The 20,279-nt window shown below is 48.8% G+C and overlaps 1 protein-coding gene across 1 annotated transcript in view; it reads right to left on the reverse strand.

The window, feature by feature from the left end:
* elmo3 (engulfment and cell motility 3) overlaps window positions 1–20,279 on the reverse strand; it is a 207,185-nt gene that overhangs the window by 70,299 nt on the left and 116,607 nt on the right. Inside the window, exons 9-11 of the mRNA XM_038807072.1 lie at window positions 18,198–18,276; window positions 17,042–17,092; window positions 15,826–15,948 (exon numbers count right to left, since the gene is read on the reverse strand). Coding sequence (XP_038663000.1) covers window positions 15,826–15,948; window positions 17,042–17,092; window positions 18,198–18,276 — 253 coding nt within the window. The remainder of the gene's footprint in view (window positions 1–15,825; window positions 15,949–17,041; window positions 17,093–18,197; window positions 18,277–20,279) is intronic.

Raw genomic sequence — 20,279 nt, forward strand, 5'->3', positions numbered from 1 at the left:
GTTTCTCCCCACCGCAGACCCCCACCAGTTTTTCGCTAAGGTAAAACAACAGGCTACCATGTACGGCCTGGACGAGAGAGAGCAGGTCAAACTCACAGTTCTGAGTTTGGACCAATCGGTTGTAGCAGCCCTCCCCGACCCACAGAATGTTGGCGGAGGAACCCTAGAGGAAATGCACACCTCCATTTTAGATGCCATAGGGTATAATCGAGGTGACCCCGTAGAAGGACTGAATAAGTGCCGGCAGAAGAAATCCGAGCACCCCACAGCATTCGCCGGAAGGCTGTGGATCCATTTTAATGCAGTATTTGGCGATTTAAATAGAGCCCATTTGAACCGCGAAAACATGGTTAAATGGACGCGCACCATAATTTCACATGCAACAGAAGCAGGACAGAGCGCTTGCAACAGCTATGACCCCTCAGAGGAAGCCCATAATGAGAAGTGGGTCCTGAAAAGATTGTCCCGCGCTTGGGAGTAATCAGTTCAGGGCAAGAGTAGAGTTCAATCCCCAGAAGAAGCTCAGGCTGCAGCAGACATACAGGCAGTGAGAGAGCACCAAAAACCCGCATGGGTGAATGAGGGAAAGAGCAGCCCTCCACAGAAGTCGCAGGAATGCTACAACTGTGGACAGTTAGGGCATTGGGCAAAAGAATGTAATGGACCCCAGAGATCACAGAGAGGCCAGCAGACAGGCACTCTGAATCGGAATAAAACAAAACCGATCCATAGTATAGGGATACAGTCAGGACAGACCGATATGGAAGGAACGGACTGACGGTGTTCGGGCTCCCCCACTTGGGTCTGTGACACACTATGGGATCCATCAGGAAGACCGGTAGTCACGGCAAAGTTAAGAGGGAAGCCCATAGAGTTACTTTGGGACACAGGAGGCTCCCGCACCACAATTAACTCCACCACCACGGCACACACAGACACGTGGCCGACCACCTCCACCATCACACTTAGCGGGTTCACCGGACACTCGCAGCAGGGACACATTACAGCACCCGTAGCAATCCAGCTAGGGAACATTTCCACCAAACACCCCGTTGTTCTAGTAAATCTTCCCCGGACAGCAGAACACATCCTAGGGATAGACTTTATGAATGCCCATAGCCTGTCGTTCGACCCAGTGAACCAGTGTGTCTGGCGAATGGCAAGATCGGACAGAGCACCCGCTACTCTCACAGTAGGAGAGTACGCTAACAGGATTAGTGCAGTAGGAGAATACTCATTTGACCCGACTACACTAAACACGGACAGACAAGTTAAGGCAGTACTGAATAAACACAGGACAGCATTTGCCAGTCACCGGCATGACTGCGGCAGAATGGCTGGACAAATTCACGTTACCGGACCTGACCCCAGACCACAAAAACAATATAGATTTCCCCTAGAAGCAGAGGTAGAAATAGAGAAAGTGATAGGTAGCTTATTGGAGCAAGGTGTGCTTAGAACAGTAGCCTTGACCAATAATGCCCCTATTTGGCCAGTGAGAAAGCCCGACGGATCATGGCGTCTGACCATTGATTATCGGGAACTCAATAAAGTAACCCCAGCAGTAGCCCCCACGGTAGCAACAAGTCCCGAGACCATGCTCAAGCAGGGACTCAACTCCAAATATTTCACGGTTTTGGACATTAGCAATGGCTTCTGGTCAATCCCATTGGCAAAGGCGTGCCAGTACAAATTTGCCTTCACTTTTAAAACACGACAGTATACGTGGACATGCCTTCCACAAGGATTCCACAATTCCCCCTCCATTTTCCACCGACAGTTGGCGAATGGCTTAGAAACATTTTCCCGCCCCGAATGTCTGGTACAGTATGTAGACGACCTACTACTGCAGACAGACACAAAGGCAGAGCACATTACGCTTCTGGCCGAACTCCTGGAACTTTTAACCGAGATTGGATGTAAAGTTAACCCAAGAAAGGCCCAGATTTTGGAAAGTAAAGTGATGTATTTGGGAACAGTCATCACACACGGCAAACGCGAGATCGAATTCAAAAGAATTGATTCAATTGTCAAATTGCCCCTTCCCCAGAATGTTTCAGCCCTCCGGTCGTTTTTAGGACTGGTTGGTTATTGTCGGAACCACATCGACGGATTCGCGACAAAAGCCGCCCCACTCTCAGACCTCCTTAAGAAAGGAGCCCCCTGGGAATGGCTTCCGCAGCATACAGAGGCTGTGGAAGAGTTAAAGAAAGCCCTTAGCGCAGCACCCGCGCTACAAGTCCCAGACCAACTCTCCCCATATGCAATAGAGGTAGCGAGCACAGATCTGACCCTCTCGGCCGTGTTACTTCAGGAACGGCACGAGCAGCTAAGACCAGTGGCTTATGCCTCCTGACTGTTAGACCCAGTTGAACAAGGATTTTCAGCCTGCGAGAGGCACCTCCTTGCTGTCTTCTGGGCAGTGCAATATTTTTCGTACATTACCGGACTCAACCCCACCACCATTTTGACCGAGCACACCCCCACACAGTTACTCCTAGACGGTCGACTGAAGGACGGTTCAGTTAGCCAGATTAGGGCAGCTAGGTGGACACTACTTTTACAAGGACGGGACATTACAGTAAAACGGACCCGCACACACACATTTTTAGCCGACAACCTCCAATACCCAGGACAGCCCCATGAATGTGAAATTGTAGCCCCCTTACATAACACAGGACCCTTTATAGCAAAGACACCCCCCAGGAAGATAGGGAACCCAAAACAAAGCCCCCAACCCACAGACACGTGTGGACCACTGAGGATTTACGTAGACGGTTCATCCACAGTTTTAGAAGGTGAGCGTATCACAGGATGCGGCATCTATGTGGAGGACGCGCAGGGGCGCGCTCTCGAAGAGATAGCTTTAAAATTACACTTAGGCGCGCAGGCAGCAGAGCTCGCGGCCATAGCTTATATAGTGGACCACCCCGATTCTTTCCCCAGCCCAGCGGACATATATTCGGACAGTTTATATGTCTGCAATAGTTTAACCGATTTTCTGCCCCTGTGGAGGACACGAGGTTTTGTCTCCGCAGATGGGAAACCCCTTCCATCAGCCCCTTTACTCAAGCACATTTTGGAGAAAGCGAAGGACAGGACCTTCGGCATCATCAAAGTAAGAAGCCACCATAGGTCATCCCCCCCCTGGGAATGTAAAAGCCGACGCACTGGCTAAGGCAGGTTCCAGGCGAGGACACTTATGGACACCCCCAGCTAGCGCACCAGCTAGCGCCCCTGTGAGCGCAGTCCAAATCTCACAGACCAGTATTAAAGATTTAGTCGCCGCACAAAAGCAGGATGAGGATCTCAGGGAGATTTTCAAAGGCAACTTTGTGCCACAGTATGATAAATTCAGACACGCACTGACCACACATGAGGGTGTGATCATAAAGGATCAGCTTTATGTGGTCCCGCAGCAGGACAGAAATGAAATGATTGCTTTGTTCCATGATGGACACGGGCACCAAGGGACCGACGCAACCACGAGGCACCTCAGGCAGCTCTGTTGGTGGCCTAACCTAAGGACAGATGTAGGTCACTACATCGAGAATTGCCTTATTTGCGCCCAGAATAACCCGGAGAGGTATTCTAAAAAGGCACAACTTCGGCATACTCGACCAGTTAATGGCCCCTGGACAAACCTCCAGATCGACTTTATAGGACCATTGCCCCCTTGTAGGAATGGCTATAAATACGTTCTGGTGGTCATCGATACCTTTACCAAATGGGTAGAGGCATTCCCCTCGAGAACGAATACAGCTAAGACAGCTGCAAAGATCCTGACCCACCACATCTTCACGAGATGGGGTTTACCCCGTAGCATTGATTCGGACCAGGGATCTCACTTTACAGGACGGGTCATGAAGAACGTCCTGACAATATTTGGAATCAAACAAAATTTTCATATTGCGTATCACCCACAGTCCAGCGGGATTGTAGAGCGCATGAATCGGACCCTAAAATCTACGCTTAGAAAAATGGTTCAAGAGAACAACTCCACATGGGATTCAGTGCTCCCATTTGCATTAATGTTCATTAGAAATACAGTTTCTACTTCCACAGGATACACACCACACACACTCATGACCGGACGCCCTATGAAAGGTACAGAATTCCTTTTAGGACTGGACATGACTAGCCCCGAAGTGACGGCCCTCACACACGAAAAGACGGTTAAAGACTTGGTTGAGACTGTGAGGTCTGCACAGATTGCAGCCGCAGTTCAGCTAGGGAAACGCCGTAAACAACGCACAGCTTGTTTTAACAAGACCGTACACCCCACAGAATTCCAGGTTGGGCAACAGGTAATGCTATCTGTATACAACCCCAGCAGTTTTTTGGCACCAAAATATTCCGGACCATACTCAATTTCGGATAAAATTAGCCCCTCAGTCTATAGGATAAAATATCCTAATGGTAAGACCGCGTGGTTCCATATCAACCAGTTAAAGGCATATGGAACACAGGCCAACCATGCACACCATGTCCTGCTAGACGCAGCATAACACCTCACCCCACCCACTAGAGACACGTTTCCACCATCCCCCTCACAGACCAGTTCTTCATCGGACTCGCCCACGACTCCGCCCACTGACCACGACAGACCACGCCCCGAAACGCCCACAAGCTGCCGCGGCAGAGACAGCGATGCAGACACTGACTCTGAGGACAGCCACAGCACACCACACTACAGCCCACATAGCAGCGACTATGACCCCGACTACAGTGACCCAATGGAAGTCACTTACATTAAAAACCCAGACCCACCACCCGACCCCGACGACCCCTACAATACCCATTCACTTTTGGACCCAACACTCTGGCACAGGGACAATTCGTACCGACTTGTCCGCAACGATGAAAGTGACCCCCGGTCACACAATTCAAAAATATCATGCCTGATCCACACAAGGGTGTGGGATCCGGGAGAGCAGGACGACACGGTGTCTGAATCCCGATACGGCAACCCCTTTGTGACCCTGTTCACAGAGACAGAGGAAAAGTGAGGTGTCCAGATGATGTAAAATAGGAATCGTTTGAGGGAAGCGATGTCCTTTCTGATGGAACCTGCACGTATGTTTGTCTATCGTTTTATGTTTGTTTGTCTTTCAGGAATGTAAATGGTTCAGTTGGAGGATGGACATCTTCTTTTCAGCTGAAAAGATTGTGACCACCTCACACACACGTTAGCTTGTCCGCCGATACCTTTGAGAACTTCAGTTCCCAAACCCGTTTGATTGGAGATCTTTTCAAGTTGTAAGGCTTGTGACCGCCTTACACACACAATAGTTTATCTGCAGATACGTCTGAGAACTTCTATGGTGAGCAGCTCCCCTTATCGTCTGAAATGTCTGAAGCCCAGCTCATTTCCCAAAAGGAGCATCTTGGCTCCTCCATTGTTTTTAGGTGCCCCTCTATTCGGCGAATAGAGGCTGCAAATCCATGGTTAACACATTCTTACCCGTTTAATCCAGGTTACTCAGGCAGTGGACAAACGGCACTGAGGACCCGCCCTGTCTGAGAACCCACTTTGGTCAGCCAAGCTCGGGTATGGCACAGCACCGCCAGGGGCCTCACGGTAGCATGGTGGTTAGCATCAATGCTTCACAGCGCCAGGGTCCCAGGTTCGATTCCCGGCTGGGTCACTGTCTGTGTGGAGTCTGCACGTCCTCCCTGTGTGTGCGTGGGTTTCCTCCGGGTGCTCCGGTTTCCTCCCACAGTCCAAAGATGTGCGGGTTAGGTGGATTGGCCATGCTAAATTGCCCGTAGTGTAAGATTAATGGGGGGATTGTTGGGTTACGGGTATATAGGTTACGTGGGTTTAAGTAGGGTGATCATTGCTCGGCACAACATCGAGGGCCGAAGGGCCTGTTCTGTGCTGTACTGTTCTATGTAAGCACGCCCTACCCGGGGATCCCATCCAACTCGTACCCGTAGTGGCCCATACGCAACCCATTCGACCTTTCATTTCAAATTTGTTTTCATTTTCGTTAGGCAGCCCTTAGGCCGCCATCCCACATGCTATTTACATCCAGGAACATTCGGATGGTAAATGAGCAAAGCCTGCGAGACGGCTCGCAGGAGGAGAGTTGTTAGGTGTATTGTGTTCATTAAATTCGCTTTTGAAAAAAAAAATGAGGGGAGTCACAGGGTGTGACTTGGCCAGTCATTTTTAATGGGTCAATTGGAATTGAAAGACAGATACACTAACAAGTACGGATATTAAGCTGTATTGACAGATACTGTGCTTGATCCCATAGCTTTCGAAGGACGAAACAGGGACCACAGCAAGGATCGGCCATACAGGAGGAAGAAAGAAGGAAGAACAAGTTGAAGATGATGGAAGCTCACCTATTGCTTTTAAATGTTATATTTGTATGTGTGGAAGCAAGACACGTTTCCCCCACAACCCCCACCGTAAATGTTTCACTTACAGCAACTCCCCAGTGCTCAGCTCTGATCAGTGAGGTTCAGACCTGGTGCACAAAATTTATGACATGGTACTCCATGTCATACGTGATTGAATCACTGCTAGTGATTGCGATCCTCGCCATACTTGTACAGACCCTCAGGTTGAGGAAGTGGAAGAGGAGAGCCTCCCGTTCCTGCCCCTCAACCGTCTATGGAGTTCAATCTCCTATCTTCGGCTTTCACCAATCCCCCCAGCCCATAAATGAATAAAGCACTGTGTAATGAATAAAGAAATGTACCCATGTATTATATTGTCCTGAACTCGACTGCCGAGTCAGGAAATGTTATGTGATGTGGTATGAATGGATGAGGTTTAGTCTGTAAGGAAATGTTTAAGTTAAGTTAAGGATAATTGTGATAGGTAGAGGTTCCCGTTTGTGGTAATGCATGTCCCCTTTGACATAGCGCCAAGTAGAGATGTAAGGTAAAAAATTTTTCTTCCCATAATTAAGGACAGAGTAGACGCTCAGGAGCTTGCCGAGGTCAGGGAACACAAAGAAGGCAACCCAGATGCACTCAAGGCAACGTACATAGGTGATCCTTCACAATATTTTGATTGTGAGGATCACAAGGAGGGAATGTAGCCACTGTAGCCACCTAAAATGGACACTGAACCAAACAAAATGGAGAATCGCTAAGACTGTAGGGAAAAACAGTTTAGCAAAGGCAAACAGCCTGCAAACACTCATTAGCATTTTGCAAGCAGCAAAACCAGTTTCTGGCCAGGTGGAAGATCTCCAACCAAAGGTGATAATGGCAGAACGTTCTACATACTAATGAGGCAGTCCAGATCTAGGCACACACAATGGCAACATTTGGGTTTGAATAAGATACTTTAAGTGGATGTCCAGACAGAGCGGCACCAGAAGTATCCACTATAGAAACCGCCCCCACCATCGAGAAAGACCCTTACATTGGAGGAATTCAAAAGATATCGATTGGAAGCTATCCAATCGATACCTAGAGGTAAAGCCCGCCCAAGAAGAGGGAAGGACATTGGGGACCCCTATAAATATAGACCCCCACACATGGGGGTCTGTTGTTTCGTGCTCCGGCCCTGACCAAGAACTTGAACCTGTATCCTGACTCCAGCCGTTGAGCACAAGCCGCCGAACCGTAAGTGCCAATACGACGCTCGCTACGCGAACCAAGCCCGCTAGACCCCCAGTGACCAGCACGCTTTCTGAAGGTTGCAGCCCAAGACCAGGACGAAGGCCTCGCTCCCTGACCTTGCCTGTTCCTGTGTAGTTAAGTATTCTGTTTGCTTAGTTTAGTCGTAGCTTAGTCCCTTAGTGTGTGCATGCGTATTTATTATAATTGTATAATAAATATTGATCGTTTGGAACTTACTAATCGGTGTATCGTTTTATTACTTTGAACTTGACCTTGGAATATATGTGAGTTGTCTATATGGCAACTGGCGACTCCTGAGCTGAAAAATACATAAGACAGAGCCTAGTGGTGTTAAGCACACGGCCTTTAACACAGGCAAGTTAATACACCCCAATAAACGCGTTTTACACTCATAGCAAAACGTGCAACAGCTAGCAGGACGACAGTATAGAGCACCTGGCTCTAGCTGCCGATATGCCCCAGAGAATTGGCGGGTCCGTGGCTGCGCATACGCATGGCGGCGGCCTGTAGCGGCCGCACTGTGCTACACGGCGGCGGTCGCTTGTGGACCCGGCACGCAAAACAGCCCCCCCTCCGGCCGGCTCACGCACCCCGGAACCCCCCCCACACAGTGCCCCCAGCCCTGAATAATGTCCCCCCCCACCCACAGATCGGCCCTCTCCCGGCTGTGGAGGCGCTGGACTGAGTCCGCAGCTGCCATACCGAGTTCCCGACGGGTGAGACCACACATGTTCCACGCCATCAGGAACTCGGCCGGTCGGGGGCGGAGCATAGGGGGGGCGGGCCGCAGGCAACGTCCTGTGGTCGTTGATACATGGCGCGACGTACTCCTAGAGTACGCTGCATTGGAGAGTGCCGCCCCCGATTCGGTCGGGAACTCGGATTCTACGGTTGGTCGCTGAACACGATTTTTTTGTGGGCTGGTGAAAAACCCAGTGTGGGAAAACGGCATGTGGCTAGACGCAATAGGAGGCAAGTGCACCATCAAGTCGACTTCACAGGAGATACTGTGAAAGAGAAGCAGGGCACTGAATAACACTTTTGGACTAAGGGGCAAGGAAAAGTGGAGGGGGAATAATTGGCAAATCAGGGGCGAAATTCTCCCCTACACTGCGGGGCGGGGGGGCCCCGACGTAGCGGAGTGGCGCCAACCACTCCAGTGTCGGGCCTCCCTAAAGGTGCGGAGAACCGCACCTTTAGGGGCCAAGCCCTCACATTGAGGGGCTAGGCCCGCGGCGGAGCAGTTGGCACCACACCGACTGGCGCCAAAACCGGCAACAACGGCCTTTGACGCCCGCCTTCGCCTTTGACGCCGGTTCGCGCATGCGCCGGTGCGTTAGCTGCCGCTGACGTCACCACCGGCACATGCACGCTGGGGGATTCTCTTCTGCCTCCGCCATGGTGGAGGCCGTGGCGGCGGCGGAAGAAAAAGAGTGCCCCCATGGCACTGGCCCGCTCGCCGATCGGTGGGCCCCGATTGGGGGCCTGGCCACCGTGGGGGCGTATCCCGGGGTCCGATCGCCCCGCGTCCCCCCCAGGACCCTGGGGGTCCGCTCGTGCCGTCGATCTCGCCAGCACAGAGGTGGTTCAAACCATGGTGACGGGAGAGGCCTCTCAGTGGCGGGACTTCGGCCCATCTGGGCCGGAGAATAACGGCAGCACAGAAACCCGTAGCCTCCCGCCGGCCCCCACCATTCTCCGAGGTGGGCGGCTGGATTGGCGGCACGCCGACTTTTTGCGGGTGGGAGAATCTTGGACATGGCGGGGTGGGATTTTCAGCGGCCCCGGGCGATTCGTCGACCCTGCTGGGGGTCGGAGAATTTCGCCCCAGATCTCTCACTTGGGAGTTTCTATTTCCTGTTCCGTGCCCGGTTAGGAAGGGTCCTGCCATTTTTAGATTACTTAAATGGAACAGACACTTTTTGGGAGGCCATTCTTGTGCCACCGCTTTGAAAGAGCTTGGGCGGCTCGGTTTCATAGTGGTTAGCACTGTTGCCTCACAGCACCAGGGATCTGGGTTCAATTCTGGCCTTGGGTGACTGTCTGTGTGGAGTTTGCACCTTCTCCCCGTGTCGGCATGGGTTTCCTCCGGGTGCTCCGGTTTCCTCCCACAGTCCAAAGATGTGCAGGTTAGGTGGGGCTGTTTTGGAGATCATGGTGAGGTAAGATTAAGCTAAACTGGACCATCGTGAACCAACTTGTTGATTTTTTGAACGGTCTTCAACCACTTCTGAGAAAGTATGAGAAGGTATTTGAGGAGTCACTTGTATCCATGGCTGGGGTCAGAGTGAAACTCAAGATAAAGGCAGACAGCGTGCCTAAGTGTTTGAAAGCATGTACTGTAACCTTATGGCATTTGGTTTAAGTGGAAGAAGAATCAGAGAGGTTACTGAAGACAGGAGTCATTGAGCCTGTTACCACCAGCGATTGGGCAACCCCAATCATCCCAGTTTTAAAGAAGAATGGTTCAGTACGAATATGTGGAGATTTCAAAAAGGACCATTAACCCTATATGTGCTGATCAGTGCCCTTTGCCACTTATCGAAGATCTGTTTGTAGATCCCTCAGGTGGCCAAAGATTTAGCATAACTGATCTCTCTCGAGCCTATCTGCAAATGAACGTAGCTATTGAGTCTCAACCATTACTACTAGTAATCTTTATTGCCACAAGTAGGCTTACATCAACACTGCAATGAAGGTACTGTGAAAATTCCCTAGTTGTCACACTCTGGTGCCTGTTCGGTTACACAGAGGAAGAATTCCGAATGCCCAAATTACCTAACAGCATGTCTTTGGGGATTTGTGGGAGGAAACCGGAGCACCCGGAGGAAACCCACGGAGGCACAGGGAGAACGTGCAGACACCGCACAGACAATGACCCAAGCCGGGAATTGAACATGGGACCCTGGTGCTGTGAACGTGCAGTACTAACTACTGTGCTACCATGCTGACCATAGTAACACACACAGGTCTGTTTCGGTATCGGAGGCTTCCGTTCCGGATAACGCAGCACCGGCTCTCTTCCAACGATCTACGGATCAGATCGTAAGTAGGCTGTCGGGTGTACAGTGCTACCTGGACAACATTTTGATTACCGCTTCTATCTGATGTAGACCATGTAAAGAACCTAGAAGCTACTCTTGCAAGGCTGCAACTACATAATCTCAGGATCAAGAAAGAGAAGTGTGAATTTTAAAAATCTTTTATTCACTATCTTGGACACATAATTTTCAAAGACTGTCTTCACAAAGAACTTAAGAAGATGCAGGAGATCATGGATGCTCCCAAGGCTGCAGAACGTGACTCAGTTAAGATCACATCTAGGATTATTAAATGACTATGAAAGGTTTGTACCGCATTTAGCAAAAAGGCTGAAGCCTTTGCACACATTGGTTTGTAACAAACAAGCTTGGCTCTGGACGTAAGATTGTGAAGACGTTTACCAAAATAAATTACAGGAATTGGAGTTATTGGTCCATTATCACCCAAAACTGAAGCTGCAACTGGCTCGTGAGACATCACCCTTTGGGGTTGGAGCAGTTATCTCGCGTATAGTGCCTTCAGGTGAAGAGCTTCCAGGATGTTGACTTGGACCGAGTCCAATTATGCTCAACTTGAGAAAGAAGCTCTCAGCATTATTTTTGGTATTCAAAAGGTTCCACCAGTGTTTATAGTTGATTACAGCATTGGGTGTTAATCTTGTCGACACATGATCATGTCATTGAATATGGTAGGTCTGAACAGCACGTGAACACAAACAATTTGTCTAGACCGGCGCTGCAAGATCAACAAGACCAAAAGTTCAGCATGAATCTGATCACCAGGTCAACCACATATTCTTTCTGTCTCACGTGGAAAATATTCTGGTAAGATCTTCTCAGGTGCGGATATTTACCCAAACAGATCCAGTGATGGGGAAGGTGTTGGATATGTTCAAAATGGCAGAGTTGATGGAACAAAATGGAATATTGTTGTGGGGTATTAGAGTAATCTTTCTGCCGTGTCTATGAAGTACAATCCTGGAACAGCTGTACGAGGGCCATCCCGGTGTATTTAGAATGAAGGAGTTGGTGGGAAGCTACTTCTAGGGGCCTGGGTTGGATGCCCAAATAGATGAGAAGGTGGGGTTCTACTAGTCATGCATTACGTTGAGAAACGTACTTTCACTACAACCGTTGCATCCATGGAAATAGCCTACCAGACCACTGCAAAGATTTAATGTCAATTATGGGGAACCAGTTGAAGGACATGTTTTTGGTCATGGTTGATGACTCGAAGTGGCCAGAGGTTGCCATCATGAAATTGACAACTACGGAACAGACTACAGAAAGGCTCGATGAGGAATTTGCAAGATCCAGGCGACCTGTATAACTTGGGCAATAACAGTACTCGGTTCACATCAGCTGCATTTGAGGACCATCTGAAAGCTTGTGGCACTCGCCATGTCAAATCTGCCCCCTACCATCAAGCTACCAATGGCTCAGCTGAACATTTCATACAATTGCTCAAGCATGCAGTGAAGGTTTCAAGGGATAAAAGCTCTCTACCTAAATGTGTCAATAGCTTTCCAATGGATATACAGAAACACTGCTCATTCAACAACACAAAGCTTGCCGGCTATACTGATGTTCCAAAGAAAACTACACACACAGTTTGACCTTTTAACTCCCCCTTCAACTTCAGAGATAGTCAGGTAACAACATCAGATGCAAGGGGTTAGAAGGGAACAACATTCCAAAAGCAGAGCCTTTCATTGTGGGAATGTGTTCTTGCGAGAAACGTCACCTCAAGCAACAAACAGATTCTAGCAATTGTATTTCCGATTTCATATACTGCACAATCGGACGATGAAGGAGTTTGGTGTCAGCATGCTGACCAATTATTGTCTGTGTGTAATGAGAGTACAGAATCTGTACCAGATGTTTCCACCATTGAGTGGCCCAGCTTGAGGACTACAACTGCCCACATTATGGTATCTGTTGCGACAGAAGCATCCATTCAGCAGAAGACAGTTCTGGAGTTGGTTTCACGAGACAGAACACCGACCGGTGTACAGGAAGACATTCCTCGTATCTCTAAGAGCCAAGCTCCTGAACGTTGTGTTCTGCCATAATGAGACAGATATCCACCCAAGAGACTGTCTTACTAATGCACATATGTAGCCACAACATAACAATGTTAGTTACGGCATGTTTTGGATCTGTGGAAAAGGTGTATTCAAGCTCGATGTGTGCCACCTCTGATTCTTTCTCCTTGTGGCTACAACAAAAAACATAACAGTTCCCTTGGCCTCCAAATCATGGAATTCCCTCCCTAATGCTCTCCACTTTGACAATCCTTAACATTGATCTCTTTGATCAAACCTTTGGTCATCTGTCCCAAAATCATGTCATAATATCCACTCATGTATATAATGAGGTGCAGACAGGCAGTGATTGACATACAGGACGACCAGTAAGCACACAGCACAGTGCAGCCAATCACCAGCGAGGACACTACCACTATAAAGCCAGAGGGCACTGGGTTTCCCGCTCTCTCTGGACCCAGCCACTGAGACAGTCAGAGTCCACGAGCTAGCAAGTGCAAACACCATGCGGTAGCTAGTAAGCCTGGTCAGACTAATACAAGGTCTCCAGTCAGTTCAGTATAGTGTGGACCCACAGCTGAACATGTATATCAGTTCTATCGTTGAATAAAACAGTGTTGGATTTTCTCCAGTGTTAGACATCTGCTTCCAGCTTCCCTGCATCAAGTGCAGTCCACATCGAATCAGCCTGCCTAACACATCAATCATCTCATGTGGTTCTGAGTTGTATTTTATTCCATAGTGCCTCTGTGAATTCCCTGGGCGCATTTTATGTTAAGGATACTCTGTAGCTCCAGTTAATGTTGTATTTTTGTGGAATTCTTTAGCCTGGCTGGCACAGGCAATCTGGCTAAGCTTGCAGACTCTCACAGTGATCCTGTGGGTGCTGCCATGGGATAATATCTTTCAGTCTATTCCCTGAAGCTCACTGGAAGCCAAGTGTGCCCGCGCACACTCATCTCACCACAACCCACGCACACGCCTTTCTTCTTATTGCTTGGGTATATGATGTTACCTGGGTAAGATGCCAATTCCCAATGGGCAGGCTGCCACAGCTGGGGCATGCCGCTGTTCATGGTTCTTGGGACCACTTGATCCAGGACGTCTCAGCTACCACTGGGAGCTGGGCCGTCGCTTCCACTGGCTGACTCGATTGGGACATTGGAAGGCCCTGGACAGGGGTCTTGGGAGGAGGCGCCTGGCTGCTGTTTCCTCTGGAAACAGCAACTCTGGGTTGAGTATGGGTGGGCCGGGGGGTGGTGCGAGGGTGGTTGAGTTCCCGGTTACCGTTTCCTAGGCCCGGATTCCTTGTCATCAGGATCCAAGCTGCAGCCTGTCTGTATTGAGGTCCAAAACATTATTTGAGGGCAGCACGGTAGCATAGTGGTTAGCACAAATGCTTCACAGCTCCAGGGTCCCAGGTTCGAATCCTGGCTTGGGTCACTGTCTGTGTGGAGTCTGCTCCGGTTTCCTCCCACAGTCCAAAGATGTGCAGGTTAGGTGAATTGGCCAGGCTAAATTGCCCTCAGGGTCCACATTGCCCTTAGTGTTAGGTGGGGTTACTGGGTTACGGGGATAGGGTGGAGGTATGGGCTTGGGTAGGGTGCTCTTTCCATTAGCCGGTGCAGACTTGATGGGCTGAATGGCCTCCTTCTGCACTGTAAATTCTATAAAATTCTATGAAATTATGTAAAGGCTGTGTGTGGAGATTAAACATAATAAATGCGATGGGAGATGAGACAGATGATCACTGGAGATTACAGATAGTATATAGCCTGCTGTATATTAAAATCTGTGGATGACATCATTAACACAGGCACTGAAACCGTGCATAGGCGCGACATGCGTCCTCTGCAAATAAAGCATTATCAAATAGTCAACTTTTACTTCTAAATTACTGATTTTTTCAAAAACAACACATGCTCCTAAAATTTAAAAAAAATAATAAATTTAGAATACTCAATTAATTTTTTTTCCAATTAAGGGGAAATTTAGTGTGGCCAATCCACCTATCCTGCACATCTTTTGGGTTGTGGGGGCGAAACCCACACAAACGTGAGGTAATGCATTTTGGTAGGTCTAACATAGAGGGGAAATATGCTGTAAATGGTAAAACTCTTCGGAATATAGAAAGTCAGAGAGATCTGGGCGTGCAGGTCGCTACAGTTGTATAGAAACTTGGTAAGACCGTATTTGGAATATTGCGCACAATTCTGGTCGCCACACTACCAGAAGGATGTGGAGGCTTTGTAGAGGGTGCAGAGGAGATTTACCAGGATGTTGCCTGGTCCAGAATGTGGAGAGGTTGAATAGCATCGGACTGTTTTCATTAGAAAGATGGAGGTTGAGAGGTGACCTGATAGAGGTCTACAAGATTATGAGGGTATGGATAGAGTGGATGGGCAGGCACTCTTTCCAAGGGAGGAGGGGGTCAGTCACCAGGGGGCATAGGTTGAAGGTCCATGGGGCAAAGTTTAGAGGAGATATGCGAGCCAGGTTTTTTACTCAGAGGGTGTTGAATGCCTGGAACGCATTGCCTGGGGAGGTTGTGGAAGCAGATACATTAGCGGCGTTCAAAAGGCATCTTGACAAACATATGGATGGGATGGATATAGAGGGATACGGCACAAGGAAGTGCTGAGGTTTTGGCAAAGGTTGGTATCATGACCGGTACAGGCTTGGAGGGCCAAAGGGCCTGTTCCTGTGCTGTATTGTTCTTTGTTCTTAAACACGGGGAGAATGTGCAGACTCCACACGGACAGTGACCCAGAGCCGGGATCGAACATGGGACCTCAGCGCCGTGAGGCCACAGTGCTAACCACTGCGCCACCGAACTGTCTTGTTCCTAATATTTAGTCCAATATATGTTTTCAAATTCTCAAGAGCTGAGCTAAACTAATAATGGCATTTGGTGGACAAACAGATGTTTCATCTTGTCCAAAACCATAATTAGAAGGGAGTCACCAATAAATCATTTCAGAGAAACAATTGGGGTGGTGAGAGTGCAGAGCTCGAGACCCCACAGAATAGCTGAGGCAATCAATATAAATAATTAACATGGCCTATAATTAACATAGATGCCTTTCAAGCTCAGATGCTTGGTTGCCAATCCCTGGATAGCTCACATTTACCTGGTTGTAAGGGTCCATTGGAATCCTCATCCTGGGCTCAAGCAGGTTGAGGGAAATGGACTGTAGAACGTACAAGTAATGTGCCATCTCATCCCGCATTGCAGCAGAACTCAGGATAATGTTCTATTGAAAGGGAACAATATGCATCAAATCAGTGCTCCGATGAAAGTGAATACAGTCACCATTGTTTCCAAGGTATCATAGGCTCTGCCACAAAAAGTGTTATCCGAACATTCAGTGCTACTCTTTCATTCCTAACGACTGATAAAAGAGAATCCTCATGACAGAGAGAGGATGCTGTTAGAAGCTATTCATGCAATGTGGAGAGTCACCTCAAACCTATAAGGCAATCGGTTCAGTTGCACTGCCTACCTAAACTACCAAATTAATAAATCTGTTCCTGACCAATCTTCTTGGTATATTCACATGGTGACCTGCAACAGATTTTTATCCACCTCCCTGTCCAGTGTTTCCTAACAGTATATTGTTTGAGATAGCCATGATGTGGAGGTGCCGGCGTTGGACTGGGGTGAGCACACTGTCTGAGATAGGAGATCCCATCTAACAGGACTGTCTAAGCCCTAGTCCCTTCCAACAGGACTGTCCAATCCCATTCCCGTTGAAAAAATGTTTTTTTTAAGAGTACCCAATTATTTTGTTTCTCCAATTAAGGGACAATTTAGCGAGGCCAATCCACCTAACCTGCACATCTTTGGGTTGTGGGGGTGAAACCCATGCAGACATGGGGAAAATGTGCAAACACCACATGGACAGTGACCCAGGGCTGGGATTCAAACCTGGGTCCTCAGCACCATTGTCCCAGTGCTAATCACTGAGCCACATGCCGCCCATCCCATTCAACTTTGATAAGATTGTCCAATCACGCATCCCCTTTAAAAGCAAATGCTGGAATCTGAAACCAAAACAGAAAATGTTAGACAATCTCAGCAGGTCTGACAGCATCTGTGGAGAGAGAAGGGAGCTAACATTTTGAGTCTTGTTAGCTCCTTTCTCTCTCTACTGATGCTGTTGGATCTGCTGAGATTTCCAGCATTTCAGTTTTTTTGTCCCCTCTGATAGGGTTGCCCAATCCTACGTGCCTTCCCCCGCCCGGTAAGACTGTCCAATCCTGTATCCCTTCTGATAAGATCGTCTAATCCCATATCTGCTCGGACAACGTTGCCCAGTTCGTGTAATGAATTTGAGTGAGCCTCACCTTGAAAATGTATTGCCGGAGGTTCCTTTTGCTGAGGAACTCCATTGTTTCCTAATCGAAGGAAAGAAATAAACACAAACTTTGAAATTGCGCAGGAATAGATTCTTGACAATACACAAGGTTGATTTCTGAAAGAGAATGAGATTTATTCCGCAGTTTGACAGAATTAAAATATCGCACTGCTGAGGAATTGTAAATTCCAAAGTAATGTTATTCACTCCAGGTTGCTTCACAATCTTCTCTTCCAGACCTTCTCCCTCCAATAATAGGACAGTCCAATACCATAAGTTTTCTGGCAAGGTGATCCAGCGCCAAGGATAGAACATGCAATTGGCCCAGTCTATATCGATCAGCACCACACAGTCACAGCCACTGCATAGAAACTGCTGACTGCTGGGGAAGTGTTAGAGAATGAGCTCCTTGGGTCCACCGGGGCACCAATCATACCGTTCAGATTTGAATTCTGACAGGATAATTTTTCTCAGAATAGATCTTTTAAGGGCAGCACGGTAGCATTGTGGATAGCACAATTGCTTCACAGCTCCAGGGTTCCAAGTTCAATTTCGACTTGGGTCACTGTCTGTGTGGAGTCTGCACATCCTCCCCATGACTGCGTGGGTTTCCTCCGGGTACTCCAGTTTCCTCCCACAGTCCAAAGATGTGCAGGTTGGGTGGATTGGCTATGAAAAATTGCCCGTAGTGTCCAAATTTCTATGATTAACCTATGACAAAAGTTTGGCGCAACATCGTGGGCCGAAGGGCCTGTTCTGTGCTGTATTTCTCTATATAAAGATCCCAGTGCCATATTTTCTTTTTTTTTTAAATCGCTTATTGTCACGAGTAGGCTTCAATTAAGTTACTGTGAAAAGCCCCTAGTCGCCACATTCTGGCGCCTGTTTGGAGAGGCCGGTACATGGTGAGATACAGAGTAAACATGTCTTATTCACCATCAATACACCTCAACTCCCGAGTGCAGACTACTCCAGTGATGTAACATTGTGCCTGCCAACATCACTTGCTCATGTGGGTTCCATGTCAATGTCCAGTAGTGTGACTTTGTGTTGAACTATGAACTGTATTGTGGCACTGAGTTTGTGAGGAGTGATATACCCACATCGAGGGGGCCCAGTGCTAGTGCTGAAATTTGAAATATTACCTTCCTCTCATCATCCTTTGAACTCAGGAGCAAGGCAATAATCAGAGCCATTGCTTTCGTCTGGATCATTTGGTTTGTCCTGTAGAGAAAAGAAAGGCAGGAATCACACGCAGAGCTGATACCCAGCAACACCAGCTGATGGGCAGATACCCAGCAACACTAACCAGCCCAGTGTGTGCGTGGGTTTCCTCCGGGTGCTCCGGTTTCCTCCCACAGTCACAAAGATTCGATGGGCCGAATGGCCTCCTTCTGCACTGTAAATTCTATGATTCTATGATGAATGGGCAGATACACAGCAACACTAACCAATGGGCAGATACCCAGCAACACCAGTCAATGGGCAGATACCCAGCAACACCAGCCAGTGGACAGATACCCAGCAACACCAGCCAATGGGCAGATACCCAGCAATACCAGCCAATGGGCAGATACCCAGCAACACCAGCCAATGGGCAGATACCCAGCAATACCAGCCAATAGGCAGATACCCAGCAACACCAGCCAATGGGCAGATACCCAGCAATACCAGCCAATGGGCAGATACCCAGCAACACTAACCAATGGGCAGATACCCAGCAATACCAGCCAATGGGCAGATACCCAGCAATACCAGCCAATGGACAGATACCCAGCAATACCAGCCAATGGGCAGATACCCAGCAATACCAGCCAATAGGCACATACCCAGCAACACCAGCCAATGGGCAGATACCCAGCAACACCAGCCAATGGGCAGATACCCAGCAATACCAGTCAATGGGCAGATACCCAGCAACACCAGCCAATGGGCAGATATGCAGCAACACCAGCCAATTGGCAGATACCCAGCAATACCAGCCAATGGACAGATACCCAGCAATACCAGTCAAAGGGCAGATACCCAGCAATACCAGCCAATGGGCAGATACCCAGCAATACTAGCCAATGGGCAGATACCCAGCAACACCAGCCAATGGGCAGATACCCAGCAACACCAGCCAATGGGCAGATACCCAGCAATACCAGCCAATGGGCAGATACCCAGCAATACCAGCCAATGGGCAGATAAGCAGCAACACCAGCCAATTGGCAGATACCCAGCAATACCAGCCAATGCGCAGATACCCAGCAATACCAGCCAATGGGCAGATACCCAGCAACACCAGCCAATGGGCAGATACCCAGCAACACCAGCCAATTGGCAGATACCCAGCAACACCAGCCAATGGGCAGATATGCAGCAACACCAGCCAATGGGCAGATACCCAGCAATACCAGCCAATGGGCAGATACCCAGCAATACCAGTCAATGGGCAGATGCCCAGCAATACCAGCCAATGGGCAGATACCCAGCAACACCAGCCAATGGGCAGATACCCAGCAACACCAGCCAATGGGCAGATACCCAGCAATACCAGCCAGTGGGCAGATACCCAGCAATACCAGCCAGTGGGCAGATACCCAGCAACACCAGCCAGTGGGCAGATACCCAGCAACACCAGCCAGTGGGCAGATACCCAGTAACACCAGCCAATGGGCAGATGCCAAGTAACACCAGCCAATGGACAGATACCCAGCAATACCAGCCAATGGGCAGATGCCAAGTAACACCAGCCAGTGGGCAGATACCCAGCAACACCAGACAATGGGCAGATGCCAAGTAACACCAGCCAATGCACTGTGAGACAACAGCATCACCCATGGGCAGACAACCGACAACATTTCCCAATGGGAAGATATCTGCCAGCATCATGCAAGAGGATAGTTACTCCTAATTGAAATAGCTGTGACAATATGGGACTTGCTAACACATAGGAGTGGTTGATATGATTAACACAGATACCCTTATGGGGAACATGGGTGTGGTAGTCGGTATTAGGGGTACCTAGGTTGATGCTGTAAGATCATTGGTGTGGGAGGTACCTGAGACAGTAAGATCATTGGTGAATACTGCCTGCTGGTTTCGCCCAGTAAGGTGGAGTATAAGAGTCTGTGTCTCCCTAGCTGCTGCATTCTGTACCTGCCTTCAATTGTACTCCAATCCCGCTTCGAGAGTTATTGATCGTGCATCAATGGGTAACAACATAAAGATGAGAGGATGGA

The sequence above is a fragment of the Scyliorhinus canicula genome, chromosome 9 (assembly GCF_902713615.1).
Source record: "Scyliorhinus canicula chromosome 9, sScyCan1.1, whole genome shotgun sequence".
Classification (NCBI taxonomy): domain Eukaryota; kingdom Metazoa; phylum Chordata; class Chondrichthyes; order Carcharhiniformes; family Scyliorhinidae; genus Scyliorhinus; species Scyliorhinus canicula.